The 17,549-nt window shown below is 52.8% G+C and overlaps 9 protein-coding genes across 9 annotated transcripts; 4 read left to right on the top strand and 5 right to left on the bottom strand.

Moving 5' to 3' along the window:
• Positions 1-1,738: 1,738 nt before the first annotated feature.
• On the bottom strand, positions 1,739-3,031 carry RHO25_011764 (uncharacterized protein; the record flags this gene model as incomplete). Its single annotated transcript, XM_023603181.2, has 2 exons — positions 1,739-2,972; positions 3,021-3,031. The coding sequence occupies 2 exons, from the start codon at positions 3,029-3,031 to the stop codon at positions 1,739-1,741; spliced, it is 1,245 nt and encodes a 414-aa protein (XP_023454822.1).
• A 2,569-nt stretch (positions 3,032-5,600) lies between these two features.
• On the top strand, positions 5,601-6,807 carry RHO25_011763 (uncharacterized protein; the record flags this gene model as incomplete). Its single annotated transcript, XM_023603180.2, has 3 exons — positions 5,601-6,073; positions 6,139-6,397; positions 6,460-6,807. 3 exons carry the CDS (start codon positions 5,601-5,603, stop codon positions 6,805-6,807), a joined length of 1,080 nt encoding a protein of 359 aa, XP_023454823.1.
• Positions 6,808-8,303: 1,496 nt separating this feature from the next.
• Positions 8,304-9,941, top strand: RHO25_011762 (uncharacterized protein; the record flags this gene model as incomplete). Its single annotated transcript, XM_023603179.2, has 4 exons — positions 8,304-8,508; positions 8,567-8,879; positions 8,930-9,739; positions 9,791-9,941. 4 exons carry the CDS (start codon positions 8,304-8,306, stop codon positions 9,939-9,941), a joined length of 1,479 nt encoding a protein of 492 aa, XP_023454824.1.
• An 833-nt stretch (positions 9,942-10,774) lies between these two features.
• On the bottom strand, positions 10,775-11,152 carry RHO25_011761 (uncharacterized protein; the record flags this gene model as incomplete). Its single annotated transcript, XM_023603178.2, has 1 exon — positions 10,775-11,152. The coding sequence occupies one exon, from the start codon at positions 11,150-11,152 to the stop codon at positions 10,775-10,777; it is 378 nt and encodes a 125-aa protein (XP_023454825.1).
• A 132-nt stretch (positions 11,153-11,284) lies between these two features.
• RHO25_011760 (uncharacterized protein) lies at positions 11,285-11,626 on the bottom strand (the record flags this gene model as incomplete). The annotated part of the gene is made up of 1 exon (XM_023603177.2): positions 11,285-11,626. The coding sequence occupies one exon, from the start codon at positions 11,624-11,626 to the stop codon at positions 11,285-11,287; it is 342 nt and encodes a 113-aa protein (XP_023454818.2).
• Positions 11,627-12,164: 538 nt separating this feature from the next.
• On the top strand, positions 12,165-13,142 carry RHO25_011759 (uncharacterized protein; the record flags this gene model as incomplete). Its single annotated transcript, XM_023603176.1, has 1 exon — positions 12,165-13,142. The coding sequence occupies one exon, from the start codon at positions 12,165-12,167 to the stop codon at positions 13,140-13,142; it is 978 nt and encodes a 325-aa protein (XP_023454819.1).
• Positions 13,143-13,687: 545 nt separating this feature from the next.
• On the top strand, positions 13,688-14,823 carry RHO25_011758 (uncharacterized protein; the record flags this gene model as incomplete). The annotated part of the gene is made up of 2 exons (XM_023603175.1): positions 13,688-13,954; positions 14,008-14,823. The coding sequence occupies 2 exons, from the start codon at positions 13,688-13,690 to the stop codon at positions 14,821-14,823; spliced, it is 1,083 nt and encodes a 360-aa protein (XP_023454820.1).
• Positions 14,824-15,455: 632 nt separating this feature from the next.
• Positions 15,456-15,620, bottom strand: RHO25_011757 (uncharacterized protein; the record flags this gene model as incomplete). The annotated part of the gene is made up of 1 exon (XM_065603452.1): positions 15,456-15,620. The coding sequence occupies one exon, from the start codon at positions 15,618-15,620 to the stop codon at positions 15,456-15,458; it is 165 nt and encodes a 54-aa protein (XP_065459524.1).
• A 141-nt stretch (positions 15,621-15,761) lies between these two features.
• Positions 15,762-17,269, bottom strand: RHO25_011756 (uncharacterized protein; the record flags this gene model as incomplete). Its single annotated transcript, XM_023603174.2, has 3 exons — positions 15,762-16,904; positions 17,010-17,173; positions 17,233-17,269. 3 exons carry the CDS (start codon positions 17,267-17,269, stop codon positions 15,762-15,764), a joined length of 1,344 nt encoding a protein of 447 aa, XP_023454821.1.
• Between the last annotated feature and the right edge of the window lie 280 nt (positions 17,270-17,549).

Below are 17,549 nucleotides of genomic sequence, written 5' to 3'. Positions count from 1 at the left end.
GCGGCACCTTAAACGGCGCCCAGCCTGAATCGACACGTGCGCTAGACGCTAGAGCTTTCTCGATGGCAAGGCATGCCCTCCAACAGCATGACTGACAAGGACTATTCTGACGCAAGAGCCTGCGCAAGGGCAAGTCTCACAAATCGGGCTTTGACGTCAAACTTGAACTGGCTCGACTGGTACTAGACGCGAGCGCCGTTTGTCACGACTTCTGGGCCAGAGATCATCCCTAGCGAAGTACCACAGCGCGAGGTATTTTTGCTGATAGCAACAGCTTTAGCCTAGTCGGCCACACTACGCCAGCCGTACACAGTCATTTGCGCGAGAGACTTACGCTGCACCTCACTTCGGGTCGTTGTCATGCGATAAGGAGCCACAAATCATGTCGAATGATATGCCCTTGGACCAATGACCTCCGCTCCACATTGTAGTAGCAACCGGAGCCCCCGAGACATGCAATCCCTCATTGGAATCCGCACTGGTCTCACGCGAGGCGCGAACTTCTGGAGAAGCCCTTCCTACACTTTCTTACCACTACCATGCTCTCATTCGACGTAATAGCATGGATGCAGTATGACATCGGAGGGTCTCCCGACAATGAGCGCAATCGCGTTGCTGTCCGATGCATCACGGGCGATCTACACTCGTCATCCGGTCGACCAGCATCGCTGACACCAAGAACCACCCCAGCCCAACCTAGAGACCGCATTTTCCGTTCTCGAACTTCGTGGATCACTCATCGACAAATAGGGATCCCATGTCGCACCCCACATTGTCTGCCCTCTTCCGACAACAACCAACAACAGCAACAACAGCAACAGTAGCAGGCTGTAGCAGCGATGGATGCCAGACACCAAGACGTCAGACTTACGATTACGCACTTCTCTCCGCAAAGATCGTCATCATCTAGGACCTGCCCTGAGCGAACTGCCTCTTTCTAGCATCTCGAACCGAAGGTCGATTCAGATATCTCTTGGCTCGCTGGGTTGCGGAGTCCTCTCCCTTGATGATCTCTACTACCATGCCCGACTCCTCATAGCTAACCCCGACCTATTTTACCAATCAGCTTCGACGCAATTAATCAACTATGACCAAACCTCCAGCTTCGGGGTCCAGTCTCCAGAAGGTTATTGTACGGAGGCAGGCGTGTAGGGCTGACTCTGAGTTCCAGCGACATGGTTGTCCTCATGATTCATGCCTTGCCAGTCATCAAAGGAAACGTCAGGCACTGGTCCCGAGGTTCTGCTGATCGATATTTGGTCTTTCCTGCCGCAGAACGTGCAAGTCGCGGCGTCCTGAGGTCATGTCAGAAGTTCTGCCGTGCTCGCCCCTTCGCAGTCTCCTCCCCTCCGGTCATCGTGAGAGGGGCTATGCGGATCTTAATGGTTCAGTGCATCCTCTTGGCAAAAAAGATCGAAGTGAGGAAGATTCTCGGTTCAGTTTATCTTACTCCCGCACGACGCTCATGCCAGCCAGATTAAAGCAGAGCTTTACTTCGTACTTTGTAAGGAGGCGACGCTCGTGAATCGTCATCGAATTGAAGGTTTGTTTCGTATCTATCGCCTTGCAAATTGGTCGAATTGACACGACGGCTCTGGTGCTTTCGACAAACTGTAGGTAAGGGGCAAAAGTGTCATTTCATTTTTCCATTGTTTTTGAGCAAAAGTAAACGCCCACGCTAATAGTCTCACAAGAATGACGAGAATCTGTTCCTCTCTCGCCGCATCATCGATCTTCATCATTGCGCAGAAGCTGTAGCTGCCCCTTGTTGCTGCTGTTGAAACTTCAACATCGGTGCTCTCTTCTTCTTCCATTCTGCCATTGCTGCCGCGTGGTCAGCTTTCATCTTCTCGATTTCTTTCTGTCCTTCTTCCAAATGCTTCGCGACTCGCTGGTTAAACTCTTCAAGTTGCTCTTTTGTCAGATTCGTGAACGCATCTGCTTCTTTCGGTTTCGGGGGCTTGGTCGTTGGGTCACTGTCTGCTCGGACGTCGACATTCGGCGGAGCAAGAATGCCATCTGTTAGCCCTTTCAATTCGCCCATCAAGCCGAGGCCGAGATCTGGTGGGACGATTTGGCTGGTAGCGTAGGGTGAGGAGAATACTTCCTCCATCCAGCGGTGGTGTTGCATGTAGCGTGCAAGGCTGATGTCGCGTTGCGTGAGGTGGTCGAAGAAGTCGCCAAGAGAGGTGTCTTCTTCGGCTTCAATGGTCATATCGGGGATGCCTGCTGCTTCGCTCGAGCTGCCGGCCACAGGCAGGCCGGGAGGTCCTGCTACGCGTGGCTTCTTGGCAGGAGGGCCTTGTTGTGGGTACGCGGGGTATGGTCTTTGTTGTTGTGGGTGCGCATTTTGCATCATTTGTGCTTGGCCTGGGAGGTGCAGTGTGGGCCAGTGTTCGCGGTCGTGTAGCATGAACTCTCTTCTCTCTAGTCTCCCTTGACCTTCGAGCCATCTTCTCTGTGTGACAATTGTTTGAGTGTGCTGGCTGACTGGAACCTGACTCGCTGGCATGATCTGATTGTGGTCGGCAGAGTGATAGTGTACAATCCAGAGACTCGGATCGGGGTTTGCAGCGGCGACAGTCGGGCTCTTCGCGATGAAGTGGTAGCGTGTTCGAGCGTGCGTCGCCATATTATCGTGACCGGGCCGATAGCCTACTGTCTGGACGCGCAGTTCGAGCGTGTATCCGTTGAAGTCATGACGATAAGAATGTTCGACATCTCCCCACACGTAGCCATCTGAAGGGTATGGGTGATCCAGTTTCTCTTGCGGTATCCATTCGAGCCAAACGGTGCCGTCTTGCGGTGGGGTCACGTAATGCCATGACATGGGCGCGAGCTGCTTGACGATCGTGGGCGCATCGAGAAGGTAGCGATAGGCCTGTTCGACGCCTAACGTTGCGATGTATGGGAATCGGTGCGAGGAGATGAGGTGGACATGTTGCGCCAGTTGAGGAGCGACTCCTTGTGAGCTGGATGCTGTTAGCAGGCATACGTTAGATGATCTCGGTCGCACTTACGGGTTCTGCATCTTGATGGTATGCGCGACAGTGTGCGCTGGACAGATTGCAGGCAACGGAACGAGACTGGTTGCTGCGCTGGTTCGCGCATGTGAAGTTCGCGTCGGATGTTTCGCGACGAGCGTGTTCCGTTCAATATTTGACAGCCATATTGATGGCGAGCCCGTCACTTCGCCAGGCAGCCATGTGATGAGTCAGAACTCTGCTTAGCTAATGCGGCCACTGCCGGCGCTAACGAATCCGCAGCACAAAAAGGTTGTCCAACCTCCGCTTCCTCCTTCTTTTCTTCTTCATCCGAGTGCAAGGGCATTACGCATATCAGTGAGGATTCGTCCGAGATTGCGTTTTTGCTAGTTGAAAACTATCAACTGACTGCTCCAGTTGGTCTTCGGATCGGCTGGGAATTTTTGGCAACCTACCATCAACAGTATTGTTGAGATTTCTTTTCATCATGTGCGCGCTACAGAGCGTGGGCCTGGAGAAGAGATGGAATCCCCTTCCGCAGCCGCCGATGCGCCTTCAGAATCGCCATCCGCATCACCGCCGGCGCATCGGCACTGGTCAAGACGCGTTCGAGTACGCGATCTGATTTGGAATCGTCCACCTGCGACACCACGCCGCCAGCAGTGTCGCCTTGCGATCCGCTCGGCAAGCAGACATGTTGAAAGAGCTCTACAGGCTCATATGCCGGAACACCATCCTCGAACTGCACCTGCGACACTGCGAACGCCGAACCGCGCTGCGATAGTAACGAGCACGCGACAAGGAGGATCGAAGGAAGAAAAGCAGGGAACACGGCAAGATGCAGGATCATATAGAGACCCGGGAGCCTCCCTGAAGTGGGCAGCAAGATGAACAGGCGTGAGGACTGCGGAATCGCGTCTACATGCGCGTGTCATAAGCAAGGGCTCAATCGCGGTTTGCATTGGCTTGGGCCAGGTCTGGCGGACAGCCGATGGGCAAGTCGGCGACCGATCGATGAGAGCTCCAGGCCAGTGATCGCAAGACATTCGCTCTGAAGCTGGGTCCACAATATACTGCAGCGAAGTTTCTCGCATTGCTCTGGTGTGCAGAAAAGGCATTGCCTCTCCGGAGTTCAGTAACCGCTTCCGACCAGCCGTACCTGCTGTCAACACGCTACTCCGCGGGACAGTCCTTACTACCTCTGTGACAACAGTCTCTGCAGCGTTTCAATGCAACATGACTCCGTAGCTTTATTCGTTCACGAACGAGGAGGTCATCTCCGGCCTCGCGAGCTGCTTTGCGTTGCAGCACATGCGCGGACAATACCTACCACGAGACGAGCTGTCGTCGACCTTCCAAAACTCCAGACAATCAGGTGCATCCCGAACTCTTGGCGACTTTCAACCAATATCAGAAAGACAATTGAGGATTCGTTCGGCTCGACCATGGTCCGCTGTCTCCAGCTGGCACTTCTGACTTGCCAGAGCAGGAAAGCGCGGAAGAAAGCTCTGCGGCGACCTCTTTGAATACCACATCGACTTCCTCGTATCCGCATCAAACCAGCGCGCGACGCGTGCCAGCAGCCGACGAGGGGAACCAAGACCTGTGATGAAAAAAGGGGTCGAAAGATCAACATCAAAAATGTGAGACGCAGCCATGCGAAAGCGGACTGCTCGAACATATGATACATATATGCTGAGGTCTACAGTGGTTCTCTTCTTGCGGAGCTCACCCGCCTGCTGCGACCACCGTTGTTCCTCGACTGCCCATCGAGACTAAGGAGATGGGAATTTTGCGTGTCCCTTGGCCAGACCGGGTCCTTCACAGCATGTCTGACTGATTCTGTCAATACAATCTGTCGGACGGATATAGAGCGGCATGGATCGAAGGACATGATCTAGCTTCTACATCCCTCAACATCTTCACGCTTTCCAGGTCTCGAGGACGAAGCCTGTATCCCAGGAAACTGTACAACTTCGTTTCAGTGTACCTGTCTCCGGTTCAGATCTTGTCGCGGCTGCTTGTTGCTAGTTGCTTGGTGGAAGTGACAAGGCTCTGCTTTTGGCGAATGGAGAGGTGGCGACGCAGTATGAATTCCTGTCGGGCGCTTTTAATGATTTAGATGATCAGTGTGAGGAACTGGTTTGGCTTGAGAGGTGTAAGGTCGGTGGAGCCAGCGCAGATCACGTGGCGCTCAATAACATCAGCTGTTCAAGCCACTATCACGGAAACTCGTTCAAGCTGGAGAAAATCTCCAATGACCTTCCAGCTTTGGCTAGCATCGACTCCTCTTTCGAATCGATTTGTCATACAGTTCGGTTGACCAGCACCCGTCGAGGTCGCGACTTGCGTAGTCAGCCAGCCACGTTTTCGCTGCTGTACAATATGCGGATTGTCACACCTACCCGATTAGCTGGCAATGCAACAAGCTTCCGCATTGCAGAACATTTGGCACTTGGCGATGTCTAGACCGTTTGCCTACGGCCAACGGCGATGCCGTCGTGTCGACATTCAACGAGGGCGGCGGCGGCGTGAAGAGCACCTGCTGAAAGCTGGCCTGAGCCCTCAATAGACGTTCCAGTATGTTTCCCTCGTCTCTATTCGAAATCGGCAACCATGCTCTGCTCGATCCATATCCTCACTTCTCTGCTGGCCATTCGAGCCGTCGAAGGGAGCGTGCTCGCAGAGCGACATACCGCCGTACCAATCAATTTGCAATTCTCTGTCCCGGGCTCTATCTTCTCGGCTCTCAGCAATGGAAATTTCTTGAGCAATTACCTCCGGAAGGAGACCCAGTCTGGATCGAATCGCGGCCAGAGCTACAACAATTTGGACATCAAACAACTTGCCCAAGGTCTCTTCGTCATTGATCGATTCTTGAGTGAAGGTCCCGACGCCGCGGCTCGTCTAGGCGCGACGTTCTCAGGCGGCCCCGGAGAGGGCAAGGTCCCAAGCACGAGTCCAGTGAACAACAACCCTGATGATGAATCAATTTACTCCGAACACACGGCGGCAGGAGCTGCTGGGCCTAACGGTGCTGATGATTCAAGTCTTTCTGCGGGAGGCTTTGCCAATGGTCTTGCTGCATTGTGAGTGGCATTTTAGCCAGTGGCACCGAGCGGCAGTGCAATAGTACTGACATATTCCCACTTAGTGCCGCCGGCGTCCTCTACGGACCCCGCTTCCGCAGAGGAGCTGCCTGCAACAATCTCGGACCGGGCAGAACTGATCCTGATCCTAGACGACAAGCCGCTGCAGAAGTGTTTGGCTCCATTTTGGCGCCCGGTTTCGGCGGGAGTACAACTGCTGACTGTGATGCCAATTATCAAGAATTTGTCAAACCCACTACTGGACCTGTGGTTGTCGTGACTGCTCAGGTATCGGGGGTGAAGATGGCTCGTACAGTATCACAGGTCAGAGACCTGACGATCTGTTACTGTTAGCCAATTGTGTTGCCGGGGCTACTGGAGCAAAGGCCACGAGTACTTTCTCGACCACATTGGTCTGGCCGATCAACAACCCATCTGCCAACAAAACCTTTGGTTACGACGGCTGTTCGACCTGCATGGCGGGTGTGAGCTCTCGGAATAGACGCGTGCCGTTTTATGAGGGAAGGAGCACGAGCCGGGTGCAGGGAGCACCGGACTATTTGCCGGAAGGAGGTGTCAAGGCGGTGGTCAGTTGCAATGGGATATCCGCGCCACAGCAGAAGTCCAAGGTGGTATACACTATCAAGATCAAGGGGACGTTCACCCGTGCCAAAGGGTTCGTGGGTGCTTTGACTGTCAAGAAGACGTCGAGTGTGGCGGCGAGTTGTAAATGATAGTGATTCGTCGGTCCGCCATCTTGGAGCAGCCTGTACGCTGCTGGACTCTCCAGCAAAGTCGTTTGGCATCCGCGCCATCATGGGCCAAGCTCTTGGGTGGTGTCCGAATCTTCGAGTTACGGCTGATGATTACTTTGATTTATTTGCCGTTTGTTAGTTTAGCAATCTCCACGTCTGCTCGATGACATTTCACTCCGACAAATCTCTGCTTTGGAGTTCTCCAACTCGCGGAGCTGCTCCACAAGGCCGCTCAGGATGTGGACGTACAGCTGAGCGACTTCTCCTGCAGTGTTATTGCCAGTATCGGTCTCCACACTGCGCTGACGGTAGCGACACGGTCCCAGAGAAACTTCTGCCCTGCCTCGATGATGGGTGAGTCTGAGGCGTTGTATGATGTGTCGGCGCTGAGCACAAACGAGGTGGACAAATCTGCCCTTTCGGAACAAGGGTTGCCGGCTCCGGACATGTCACTTCTGCTTTAACCTCTGCCGATATATATGGTAGTCGCACGCCACCTTCCACCCCAAAACCATCTTCCTACTTTCCTTATCCACCGACACCCTTTTTCCGACGCGTCAAGCCGATCACCAAGAGCCACATCAAAATTTGACCAACATTGACTATTCAGCACGTGAATGGAAGCCAAGTCGGGCCGAGAAGGAGACAGGGACAAATTGGGGACACGGAAGGTCGTGTACGGTAGACCTCAAGACCAATTTTGATCGAATAACCGACAGGGGCCTTTGTAACACCGCAGAGCTTGTCCTAAGATTACTCGGCATTCCAAGAATTATCACTGGTCAAGGCTCTTGCGGGAACCATAGACTGCAGTAAGCTTGCCAAGACATCCAATAGCCAAGCCTTGTCCACATTCATCCGCACACGCGCGCTTGATTAGCAACATGTCCCCAGTTCAAGCTGCACCATCCGCAGCCGATCCAATCCATTGAAGAACAGTGTGACGTGACGCGACAGCTCGGGCTCTGCAGATCGTCGGACCTACCACATTGTTGCTTCCGAGAATTCGACGTTGTCCTAAGACCTTCCGACAGGAGACAGTCGACAAAATTATGAACTTGCTGCCTGACTTACAGTGAAACACCAAGACCCATTCTCGTGCGATACCATGTCCTCACGGCTTTCGGAAGTATCAGGGCGTGATGGAGCATGGCAAGTAGCAGTGTTACTGCCGCGCACTGTGACCGTAAGTGCTCCCCCCACATGTTTCCGGAGATAGCATTCTTTCCGGAAGAGTGACCACAGCGGTCACAATTCGGTTGGCTAATCCGTAGACATTCATTGGATGTATTCGTGCAACCGCAACTTTGAAGCTCCGACCCGGGCACGCAGCACAAAGTGCCTTCGTACTCGGGTTTTGTAATTCGACCGAAACATCTTTCCTACTGTAGCGGAGCGGCTCTGGATATCGCGGTCTCTAGTTCAAGTCCAACGTCTTGGACCTTAGGAACGATGTTGGATCGAACGACTCCAACATGGACTCTGCGCTTCACCGCATTGTGATCGTCGCTGGACTTTTCAGCGTTTTCTTGACGCTTCGCGCTTTGTATCGATTGCTGGTGCATCCACTGGCGCGCTTCCCTGGTCCCAAGTATGCGGCCATCTCTCGAAGCTGGCAAGGGAGCGTGGTGCTGGCCGGTGCTCCAGAACAAGAGTACGAGCGACTGCACAAGCGATACGGTCGGTCTACTCTGCAAGGTCTTTTGCTACCTTCACTGGCCCTGATTCGATTATGCAGACAGTCAAGCCCTTCGGATCGGCCCCAATGAACTGCATATCAGCGACGTGAAGCTTTACAAGACGATATACAGCCAGACCAACCCTTTCCCCAAGCATGACTACTTTTACGAATGTTTCAACACCCCACACACGTTGTTCGTGGAGACCGATGTATTATTACACAAAGAGCGACGAAAGACGTTGAATCCATTGTTCTCGCGCACCGGCGTGGAGCAATTCCAACCGGTAATGGCTGAGAAGTTACATCAAGTTGGGACAAAAGTTCGAAGGATCAGTGAAAATGGTCCGATTGAAGTGAACAACATGATAAGGTGAGGCTGTTAATCCATCACTAGCTGCACAAGGAAACTAATGGGTCAAGATCAATGACGGTGGACATCATATCGCAATTGGCATTCGGCAGTTCACTAGGTCTCATTGGGGAATCCAAGGATTCGTTCGAGGCTGCGTTCCTGCAAGCGTTCGATGTTGCCGGCGCCGCGATCTACGGCATGTATTACAACCCACTACAAAAGTTCGCCTCCAGTCTGGTACCGCTGGACGTGCTTGGAAAGTTGGACACTGGTCTAGGAGAATTAGCCAGGCTGCAAAGATACGCCAAGGATTCACACGCCCGGTTCATTCGACGCAACGATGAGGAAAAGCAATCATCGCCGCACCCAATCATATTCGATCGCTTGATGGGCGTTCCAATTGACCAACAAGTCACAGAGAGCATAGATATCCTTGTTGCTGGCTCTGACACGACTGCCTTCACATTGACCGTCTGCTTGAACGCTGTGCTCTCCAATGCACATCTGAAGCAGAAGGTGGTCGCTGCGGCCGATGAGGCTATGCCCGATCTTCACAAGCTCCCTTCATTCATTGAGCTTGAGAAGAATGCATATCTCTTCGCTGTAGTGAAAGAGTCCTTACGCTTTGCTATGGCTGTCCCAGGAATGCTTCCAAGGGTGGTTCCGGAACGCAGTCAGCCATTCATGGTCGATGGCAAGGTCGTTCCTCCAGGCACGGTTGTCGGCATGTCAGTCTATACTATGAATTTCTCCGAGGAGCTCTGGGGCCCCGACGCGAAGGAATTCAAGCCTGAACGATGGCTTGGAGAGCAGGCGAAGACTTTGGACTCTGGGCTCGCCACGTTCAGTAAGGGGTCCAGGCAATGTATTGGGATCAAGTATGTAACCTCCGTCTTTCTTTTTCAGCTCGTTTACTGATCAAATTGTAGTGTCGCTCATGCTGAAGTCACACTCGCCATCACTTACCTTTTCCGCAATTTCGATATGGAGTTGGTCACGCCGAACATGAAAATTCGGGATGTGTTTACATACCAGGTTCTGTCACCTGGTCTACAAGTTCGGTTTACAGATAGAACTTGATTCCGAGTATGGAACAAGTAGAGCAACCAGCAAAACATGATGGGCTCTTGCAATGACATCCCGTCATTGGCTTCAAGATCTGTTTTGCTATATGTTGCAGGAGGCGACTTGGAGTAAGGATCAGCTCTTGCGTCGAAGCGATGCCTCAGCGGGCGGGTGATCATGTGCCGTTCAGAACAGTGATTGCCAATGTCGCCAAAAGTTGGCAGGATTCGCCCCCCTGCAGGTTCAGTTTGCCAAAAATTCCCAGCCGATCCGAAGACTAACTAGCGAGAGCAGCCTCCACGGAGGTTTTTGTTGAATTGAAGCGTTCAAATTATCCCAATGAAATTTCACGACACATTGATTGAAAAATGTGATGGCTTGTCAGACCAAGCGATAACCCGTTGGGCTGAGATGGAAACAGACACGACAAATACTGGATGTGTTACTATTCTGATCGATGCATGTGATTGCTCCTGTCAGTAAGATGTCTTTGGGTTGATACTGTATACATTCGTCGCTGATTTGCATTGGAGTCAACTCCTCTCGCGAGCTTGTTGTTCACGCCTTCTGCTATGCACTTTGTTTGCGAGCTGTTGACAGCTACGATTACATCTAGACTTATGCGACGGCCTGGTGGTGTGGAGGGAAATTATGTTCTTTTTGTGGCAACAGACTTGCCAGGATCTGTTAGTATACAAGCAGTTGGTGTCCCTAGGAAGAATAGATATTAAACATGTCATTGAGACTGTGACGGTATGGTTGGTACTACACTCCTACGCCCTTTGCACACTTGACCGAGCCTCGTCTCTACGCCCTCTAAGCCCGTCTTATCCTATCAACACCTCTCATCACCTCCTCAAGAAAATCTCCAAATGTTGCGCATACAACTCCGGCTCCTGAAATAGATGCCCATGTCCCGAATCAGGGAACAGCACAAGACTCGCATTCGGAATATTCTGATAAAGCACATAACTGTTCACCGTAGGAGACATAACATCCGTATGCCCATTCGTGACCAAGGTCGGCGCTGTGATATCCTTCAAACGATCGAAATTACTTTCATTCACCGTGAAAGTGAAAATAGCAGCCAACTGGTTCCGTACTCCAGCACCAAGTAAGTAGTCCTTTCGTGGCTCGTCGGGGAGCTGTCGTTCATGAACTCTCTTCCACCACGCCTCGCCAAGCGTTTTGCTCGTTTCGGTGGGGTAGTAGAAGAGGAATAACATTTGTTCCAGACTTGGTGGTGCTTCGTTATCGCCTGCACCTTCGAGGACTTCTTTTGGTGGTAGGGCCACACCTTCTCCGATCGATGATTGGGTTCCCGCGAGTACGAGTTTGCGGACGAGATTAGGATGGGTTCAGGCAATATATTGAGCGATCCCTCCGCCCATGGAGAAGCCTATCAGGTCAACCAGGCTCACGTTAATAGCTTTCAAGAACTTGACAGCGATGTCGGCCATTCCTTCGATTGAATTAGGGACGGTGCCTTCGCTGTGTCCAATGCCGAAGCTGTCGTAGACGATGATCTCGCGATTCTTGGCAATCGATTTGACAAAGAGTGGATCGATTGTGTCCATGGAACCTCTGAGGTGATTGATGTACACCAGAGGAACGCCATCTCCTTTTCCGAGGCGTCGATAGGCAACTTTGATGCCATCGACAGTCGTGTACTGTGTCGGAACGGTCTGGTAGGTCGACATGGCGTAGACCTGTGGTGATTCGTTTGAGGAAACAAGAGCGTCTGGGTCTATGAGCCTCAGTCCAAGCATAAACGTTTTGTCTTTATAGCATCCATCGCTGCGTTGTATCTTCGCCGGCTTTTCGGAACTTCCTGGTAATCACTCAGCTTTCTGAACAGAACAACCTCTTCTCCGAGATTATAAATCACGAGCACCTCTATGTTCAGTTCCTCCGCTCCGGAGCGCCATCGACCATAGAGTAAATTGAGTGAAATCTGCGAGGACGCCGACAAAGTTGGCTGAATGTGGAGCTTGGCGTTTTCGCATGATTAGTGAGCGCAACGTGATCATAGACCTACAGTGCAACGCAGCAACCCGCCTCGGCTGATCACCATAATTTCAGTATGCTCCGCTCCGGAATCCTGACGAACAAACTGCGGACGTGTAAATGGTAAATCCATAAAGATGCGCTTTTCAAGCATGATGGCCATGCAGAGCCGTTGGTATCGCAAGCCTTTAGCAACAAGCCACCTAGTCCGTAAACATGTCTGCAACAACAATGAAGGCGTGGCAGTTCACAGATCCTTCGCATGGTCTTGAACTGAAGACGGTTCCGATCCCGGAGCCAGGACCTAACCACGTTCTCGTCCAGGTCAAAGCCGCCGGGCTCTGCCACACAGACTACAACGTCATATCGGGCCTCGACACGACATTTATGTTCAAGCGCCCCATTACTCTTGGCCACGAACTCGCTGGTGTTGTAACAAAAACGGGCTCCGGTGTGACAACGCTCACAGCAGGTGATGTAGTCGTCGCTGTTATCGCTGCAAAACGTCCTTTCAAGCTTCATGATGCGGCAAGCATGCCAGGCCTTGGTTATGATGGCGGTTTCGGGGAGTATGTCATTCTTGAGGAGCACAAAGCGCTACGCATTCCCCCAGGTCTCAGTTTCGCCGATGCAGCTGTGGCAACTGATGCTGTGGGCACAGCTTATCACGCAGTCTTCACCGCGGGGCAGGTCAAATCTCAGGACAAAGTCGCCATTGTCGGCCTCGGTGGGCTTGGCTTGTGTGCAGCGCAGCTTGCAGCGAGTGTCATCGGCGCAGAGGTCCAAGCGATCGATTTGGATCCTAAGAGATTCGCCGCAGCTTTGAGCTTTGGAGTGAGACGATGCGCCAAGTCCTTCGCTGGCCTTCCGGGAAAGAGGTTTGATGTGATACTTGACTTTGCAGGTGCAGGAATAACGACGTCCGACGCTGTGATGTCCACAGAACAAGGAGGCACTATCGTGTTAGTGGGGCTCGGCAGCAAAGAGTGCACGCTGAACACATTTGAGTTTGTGTTGAGGAATGTTGTCTTGAAGGGCACGACCGGCGCTTCGCCGGATGAAATTCAGGCATGTATGGATCTGATCGCGGCAGGAAAGTTCAAGACCACGAATGAGGAAATACCGTTCGATGGAATCGCGGCAGGAATTGATAGACTTGTCGAGGGAGGGGCGATCGCAAGGTTGTGGGCAGATCCATCACGAGGTTAGGAGAGGGAGATGTTTGTCGCTCGGATGCACGGATGCCTGAATGCCTCATTTCTGTATTTGTCTTTCTCGTTCCTCATTTCCCTCTCCCCATCCTTCCTCCACATGACAACGGCGAATTTCTTTCTCTGATACCGATCCTGCTGGCCGGCCTATGGACCGGAAAAGGGCAGTCATGCCTCATCACGACAAATGCATTCATGGCTCGTTCCTCTCTTCATCATGTGCGCGCAGACGAGCGTGGACCTGGAGAGGAGATGGACAGAACTCGGGCGGCGAGGAGGAGATATGGAGATTGGGCCTGCTGAGTGCGATGAATGGAAAGATGCGTAATGGTACCTGTGCGACGGAGCGCAGACATTTGCCCCGCGTGTGAGCATGGGGTCGAGTCGAAGTGACAGTGACTGGTGTGACACAGAGCTGCCTAATCCATCTTATTGCCATTCACCTCAGCAGCAATTCACTTCAAGCGGGTCCAAAATTGTGCTGATCAGCCTTCAGCTGTCACTGGCACTTAGACTCGAACATCGCACTCGCCTCCGACAAAGATGGATCTCAACAACACTCCTTCCAAGGTGGAGTTGAAGCGACCGTTTGCAGATATGGCGACTGGCGACAGACCAGCGAAGCGGCAGTCGATATCGCCGCTAACATCGCCTTCCTTCTCGCGCGGCAGCACTGTCACCCTCGATGGGGATAATGACAATGTCATCGGCGCCTCACGCAAGATTGCCAACAACCTCGCCGGTCTTTACACGTATTTCAGCGAACAGACACCGCCGCCTCCTTCGCCAGGCAAGCCCCAAGAGTCAAATGTTCGTATTTCATCCCGTGCGTCTTTCGAGTTCTCATCTAACGCAGATACCAGATCTCCGAAGACATGCCCATGGAAACCACTAATGACGAAGAAACAACCCCTCCCGCAGCCACCTCAGCACCACCCGCCACGGATTCCGATGAAGAATACATCGCCAACGCCCAAGCAGCACTCAAATACGTCGACCCGTTCGGCCCCAACGGCACTGAGAAAGAAATGCTAGAAGCAATCGCACAGCCAATACCAGAACTCGCCTTCCGGCCCTTCGGTCTCAAGAACCAATCCTCCTTTGCTCAAGATCTATTCGAGGACCAACCCATCCCTCTCTCCTCCCTCCGCTACCCCCCCATCTCCAAAAACTTCCCCGACGTCAAAGACGAGCTGCTAGATCTGTACATCAAACTCAACACCTTCAACGTCAAAGTCTGGTCCAACTACGATGCTTCTAAGAAGAAGTTCTTCGACGACGAACCACGTCTTAGCGACTGCGGGAGACTCATCCTTTCGCCCAACGTGCGTATGCGGCTTGAGGTTTTGGACTCGGGCAGAGTAGGTCTGGAACTCCCAAAAGTTGAAATGGAGATCGGAACTGCTTTCCGGACATTGGGCGTGCTGTATCTGAAGTGGGTCAAAAATGGCATCGGAGGTCTGTATGAAGTGGAAGTTTCAGCGGTGATGCTTGAGGGCTACGAGTACGACTGGTTGAATTGGCCACGTGGTCCGGTCAGGCAACAGATTAGCGTGGCGATGAATCAGGTTGCAGCACGACCCAAGGAGGAGTGGGAAGGGAAGGGTGGATTTAAGTTGGGAGATTTGGATTTTGTTGCGAGCATGTTTTTGAGGTTGCGTGAGAGAGGATCCGTTTGAGAGATTGGAGAGCAGTGGCTTGTGGTATTGATGGAATTGAAGCAGATGAGATTGGATTGGGGATGGGAGCGAGGGAGGCGATTGAATTCTGCTACATCAGTCGCATTGCCGAAAGAGTAGTACAGGGAGCCTACACATCAATGGGTTCATCATGGCAACTTCATCGCACGTTTTGAGAGAATCGCATAGAGTAGTAGGACCCTCCAAGCTCGACAGCACAAGGCGAAAGCCGAGAGAGTGAAATGAGACTTTTTCTAATTTTCGACCACTGATCATCATAAGCTCTACCTATGATCTGCAAAGCAAGTGCCAGTGATCCCCTTTCGCAAGCCGAGGACGCAAGACAGAGTTCCGTCCATGCATCCCTTCATGCCAGCTAACGTATCAGAAACAGCCAGAAAGAACACCATACCAGATGCTGATCATATACCCAGCGCCCCAGCCGAGTCATGCCATGTGAAGTAAGAAACGCCAGTTTTCTTTTCTTTTTCGGGACCTTGCTCCAGTCATCTTTCCATCAAGCATTGATGAAGAAAGAGCCGCGGATTTGTTGCAGGTGATCAGATCAGATCGAGTCGCCGCAGCCGCAACGCCTGACCAATTTCGCAGAGGTGATAGGGCAATCGAAGACCCTATTCCTCCATGACCGAATCCGCATCATCATAGTCCAGCCCCACCATCTCCTCCATAGCGCCTTTCTTCTGTCTGTCCAGATCGAATTTCTTAGTGCGCCGATAGGGCTTGGAGATACCGCCCCCACCCTTCAACACCCCAATCTTCTTCTGCTGCTGCTGCATAGCATTCACTCCCGTGGCAAAGTTCGTCTTGGGTCTGAAAACCAACCCAGGCAAGACTCGGTCAGTAGTGACAGCAGCGTGAGTAGTGATCGCAGGCTTTCTACGCCCACTCGCATCCTCCTCGAAAGAAATCGGAACCTCCTAGGCCCCGCCTCGCGCATATGGATGAAAGCCTCCACCGCGGCCTCCGCGACCACCGCCGCGGTAGTTTCCGCCGGGCTTTCCGGGGTTCTTAGGACCTGTGGGAGCTCCGGCTGGAGCGTTGGGAGGCTGAGCAGAACCTTGACGACCTCCGCCGCGACCTCCGCGTCCGCCAAAGTTGCCGCGGTTGTTGTGGCCACCGGGACCCATCATGTTGTCCGGAGGTGGGACGTCGTCGTACATTCCATCCCAGGTGTTCTGGCCTCCGAAGTTCTGTCCTTGCATGCGGGCCATGGTTTGGCGTTCATATTTCTGTTGTTCGAACATGAGTTGATCTTGAGCGGTGAAGCCACCTTGTTGACCTTGCTGACCACCGCCGTTGTTGTTGCCGTTACCGTTTCCTCCGGCACTGCCTGGTCCGCCGCGTCCCATACCGCCGTTCATGGGAGACTGTGAGTTGGGAAAGCCGCCGCCGCCGCCACCACCCTGCATGGCAGCCATTTGCTGCATCATGGCCGGATTCATCTGTCCGCCACCTTGCTGAGCAGCACGCATAGCTTGCATTTGCTGCATCATCATCGGGTTCATGCCGCCCATCATGGGGTTCATGCCACCTCCTTGCTGCATAGCTTGCATCTGAGCAAAATACTGCTGCATGCGTTGCCAGTATTGTGCCATCATGGCAGGCGTCATCTGGTTCGCGTTTCCATCGGATTGAGCTGGACCTCCGGCCATCTGGTTGTTGTCCCCGAATCCACCGTCGCCTCCTCCACGACCAGCGCCGCCAAAGCCGCCACCGCCACGTCCTCCACGCCCACCGAAACCGCCGCGGCCGCCAGAGCCTTCTTCTTCGCCCATCTTGCCACGCGGCTGAGCGCGCTTAACCTCGATGGGCTTACCAAGGATGGCCAGTGGACCCTCGAGGGTGCGCTCAACAGCCATTTCGTTGTCGAACGTCACAAATCCGAAACCACGTGGTCGTCCGGTATCCTTGTCCATCATGAGCGTGGCATCGAGCACACGACCAAACTTCTGGAAAAAGGCTTCGAAATCCTGCTCTGTCGCATCCTGTGAGACACCGCCAACGAAGATCTTTGCCGTACGTTCCTGTTCGTCGCGAGGGATAGCACGCTTGGGATCGATCTGTAATGTACAAGTTGTGTTAGGCTTCTTTCTTTTACTTCTTTTCGTCTTGCGCTTGACACGACAAGTCGTTGCAAAAAGGGGAACATCGTTGCATAATCTTACAAGTTTGCCGTCGAGGGAATGTTCTTTGACCATGACTGTGTTGACCGTCTTGGGGTCCTTGAAGGTGAGGAAACCGAAACCTCGAGAGCGGCCTGTTGCGCCGTCACGCATGACAGTGCATTCCACGACTTCTCCAAATTGAGAAAAGTAGTCTTTAAGAGACTCTGTGATGATTTGTTAAAACGCTGTGTAGATTGGACACATGACGTGGATTGATGCTTACGATCAGTCGTCTCCCAGTTAAGGCCTCCGATGAACATTTTTCTACAGGCATATTGTTAGCTATCTGAGCGTGAATATAATGGTAAAGTACAGCGCGGCGTGAGCGTGAGCTGGCGTTAGTGCGTTCGTCCGGCCCCCAACACCATCTATGCCCAGTTGATCTCCGGAACAAGTCGCCACAGATTTTGCCAAGCAAAGATTTCCGCATCTCTCAGGGACGTAGGGCGACAGGACCAGAGTGCGTTGCATTGCTGACGGCAGACCAGGCCGTCATGTCATCGTAAGACGAGAGCGGCGTGTATTGCATTGAGGTTGTGG

The sequence above is a fragment of the Cercospora beticola genome, chromosome 8, assembly GCF_033473495.1.
Source record: "Cercospora beticola chromosome 8, complete sequence".
Lineage (NCBI taxonomy): Eukaryota > Fungi > Ascomycota > Dothideomycetes > Mycosphaerellales > Mycosphaerellaceae > Cercospora > Cercospora beticola.
The sequence above is the reverse complement of the archived record's forward strand: the minus strand, read 5'-3'. Positions and strand labels throughout refer to the sequence as shown.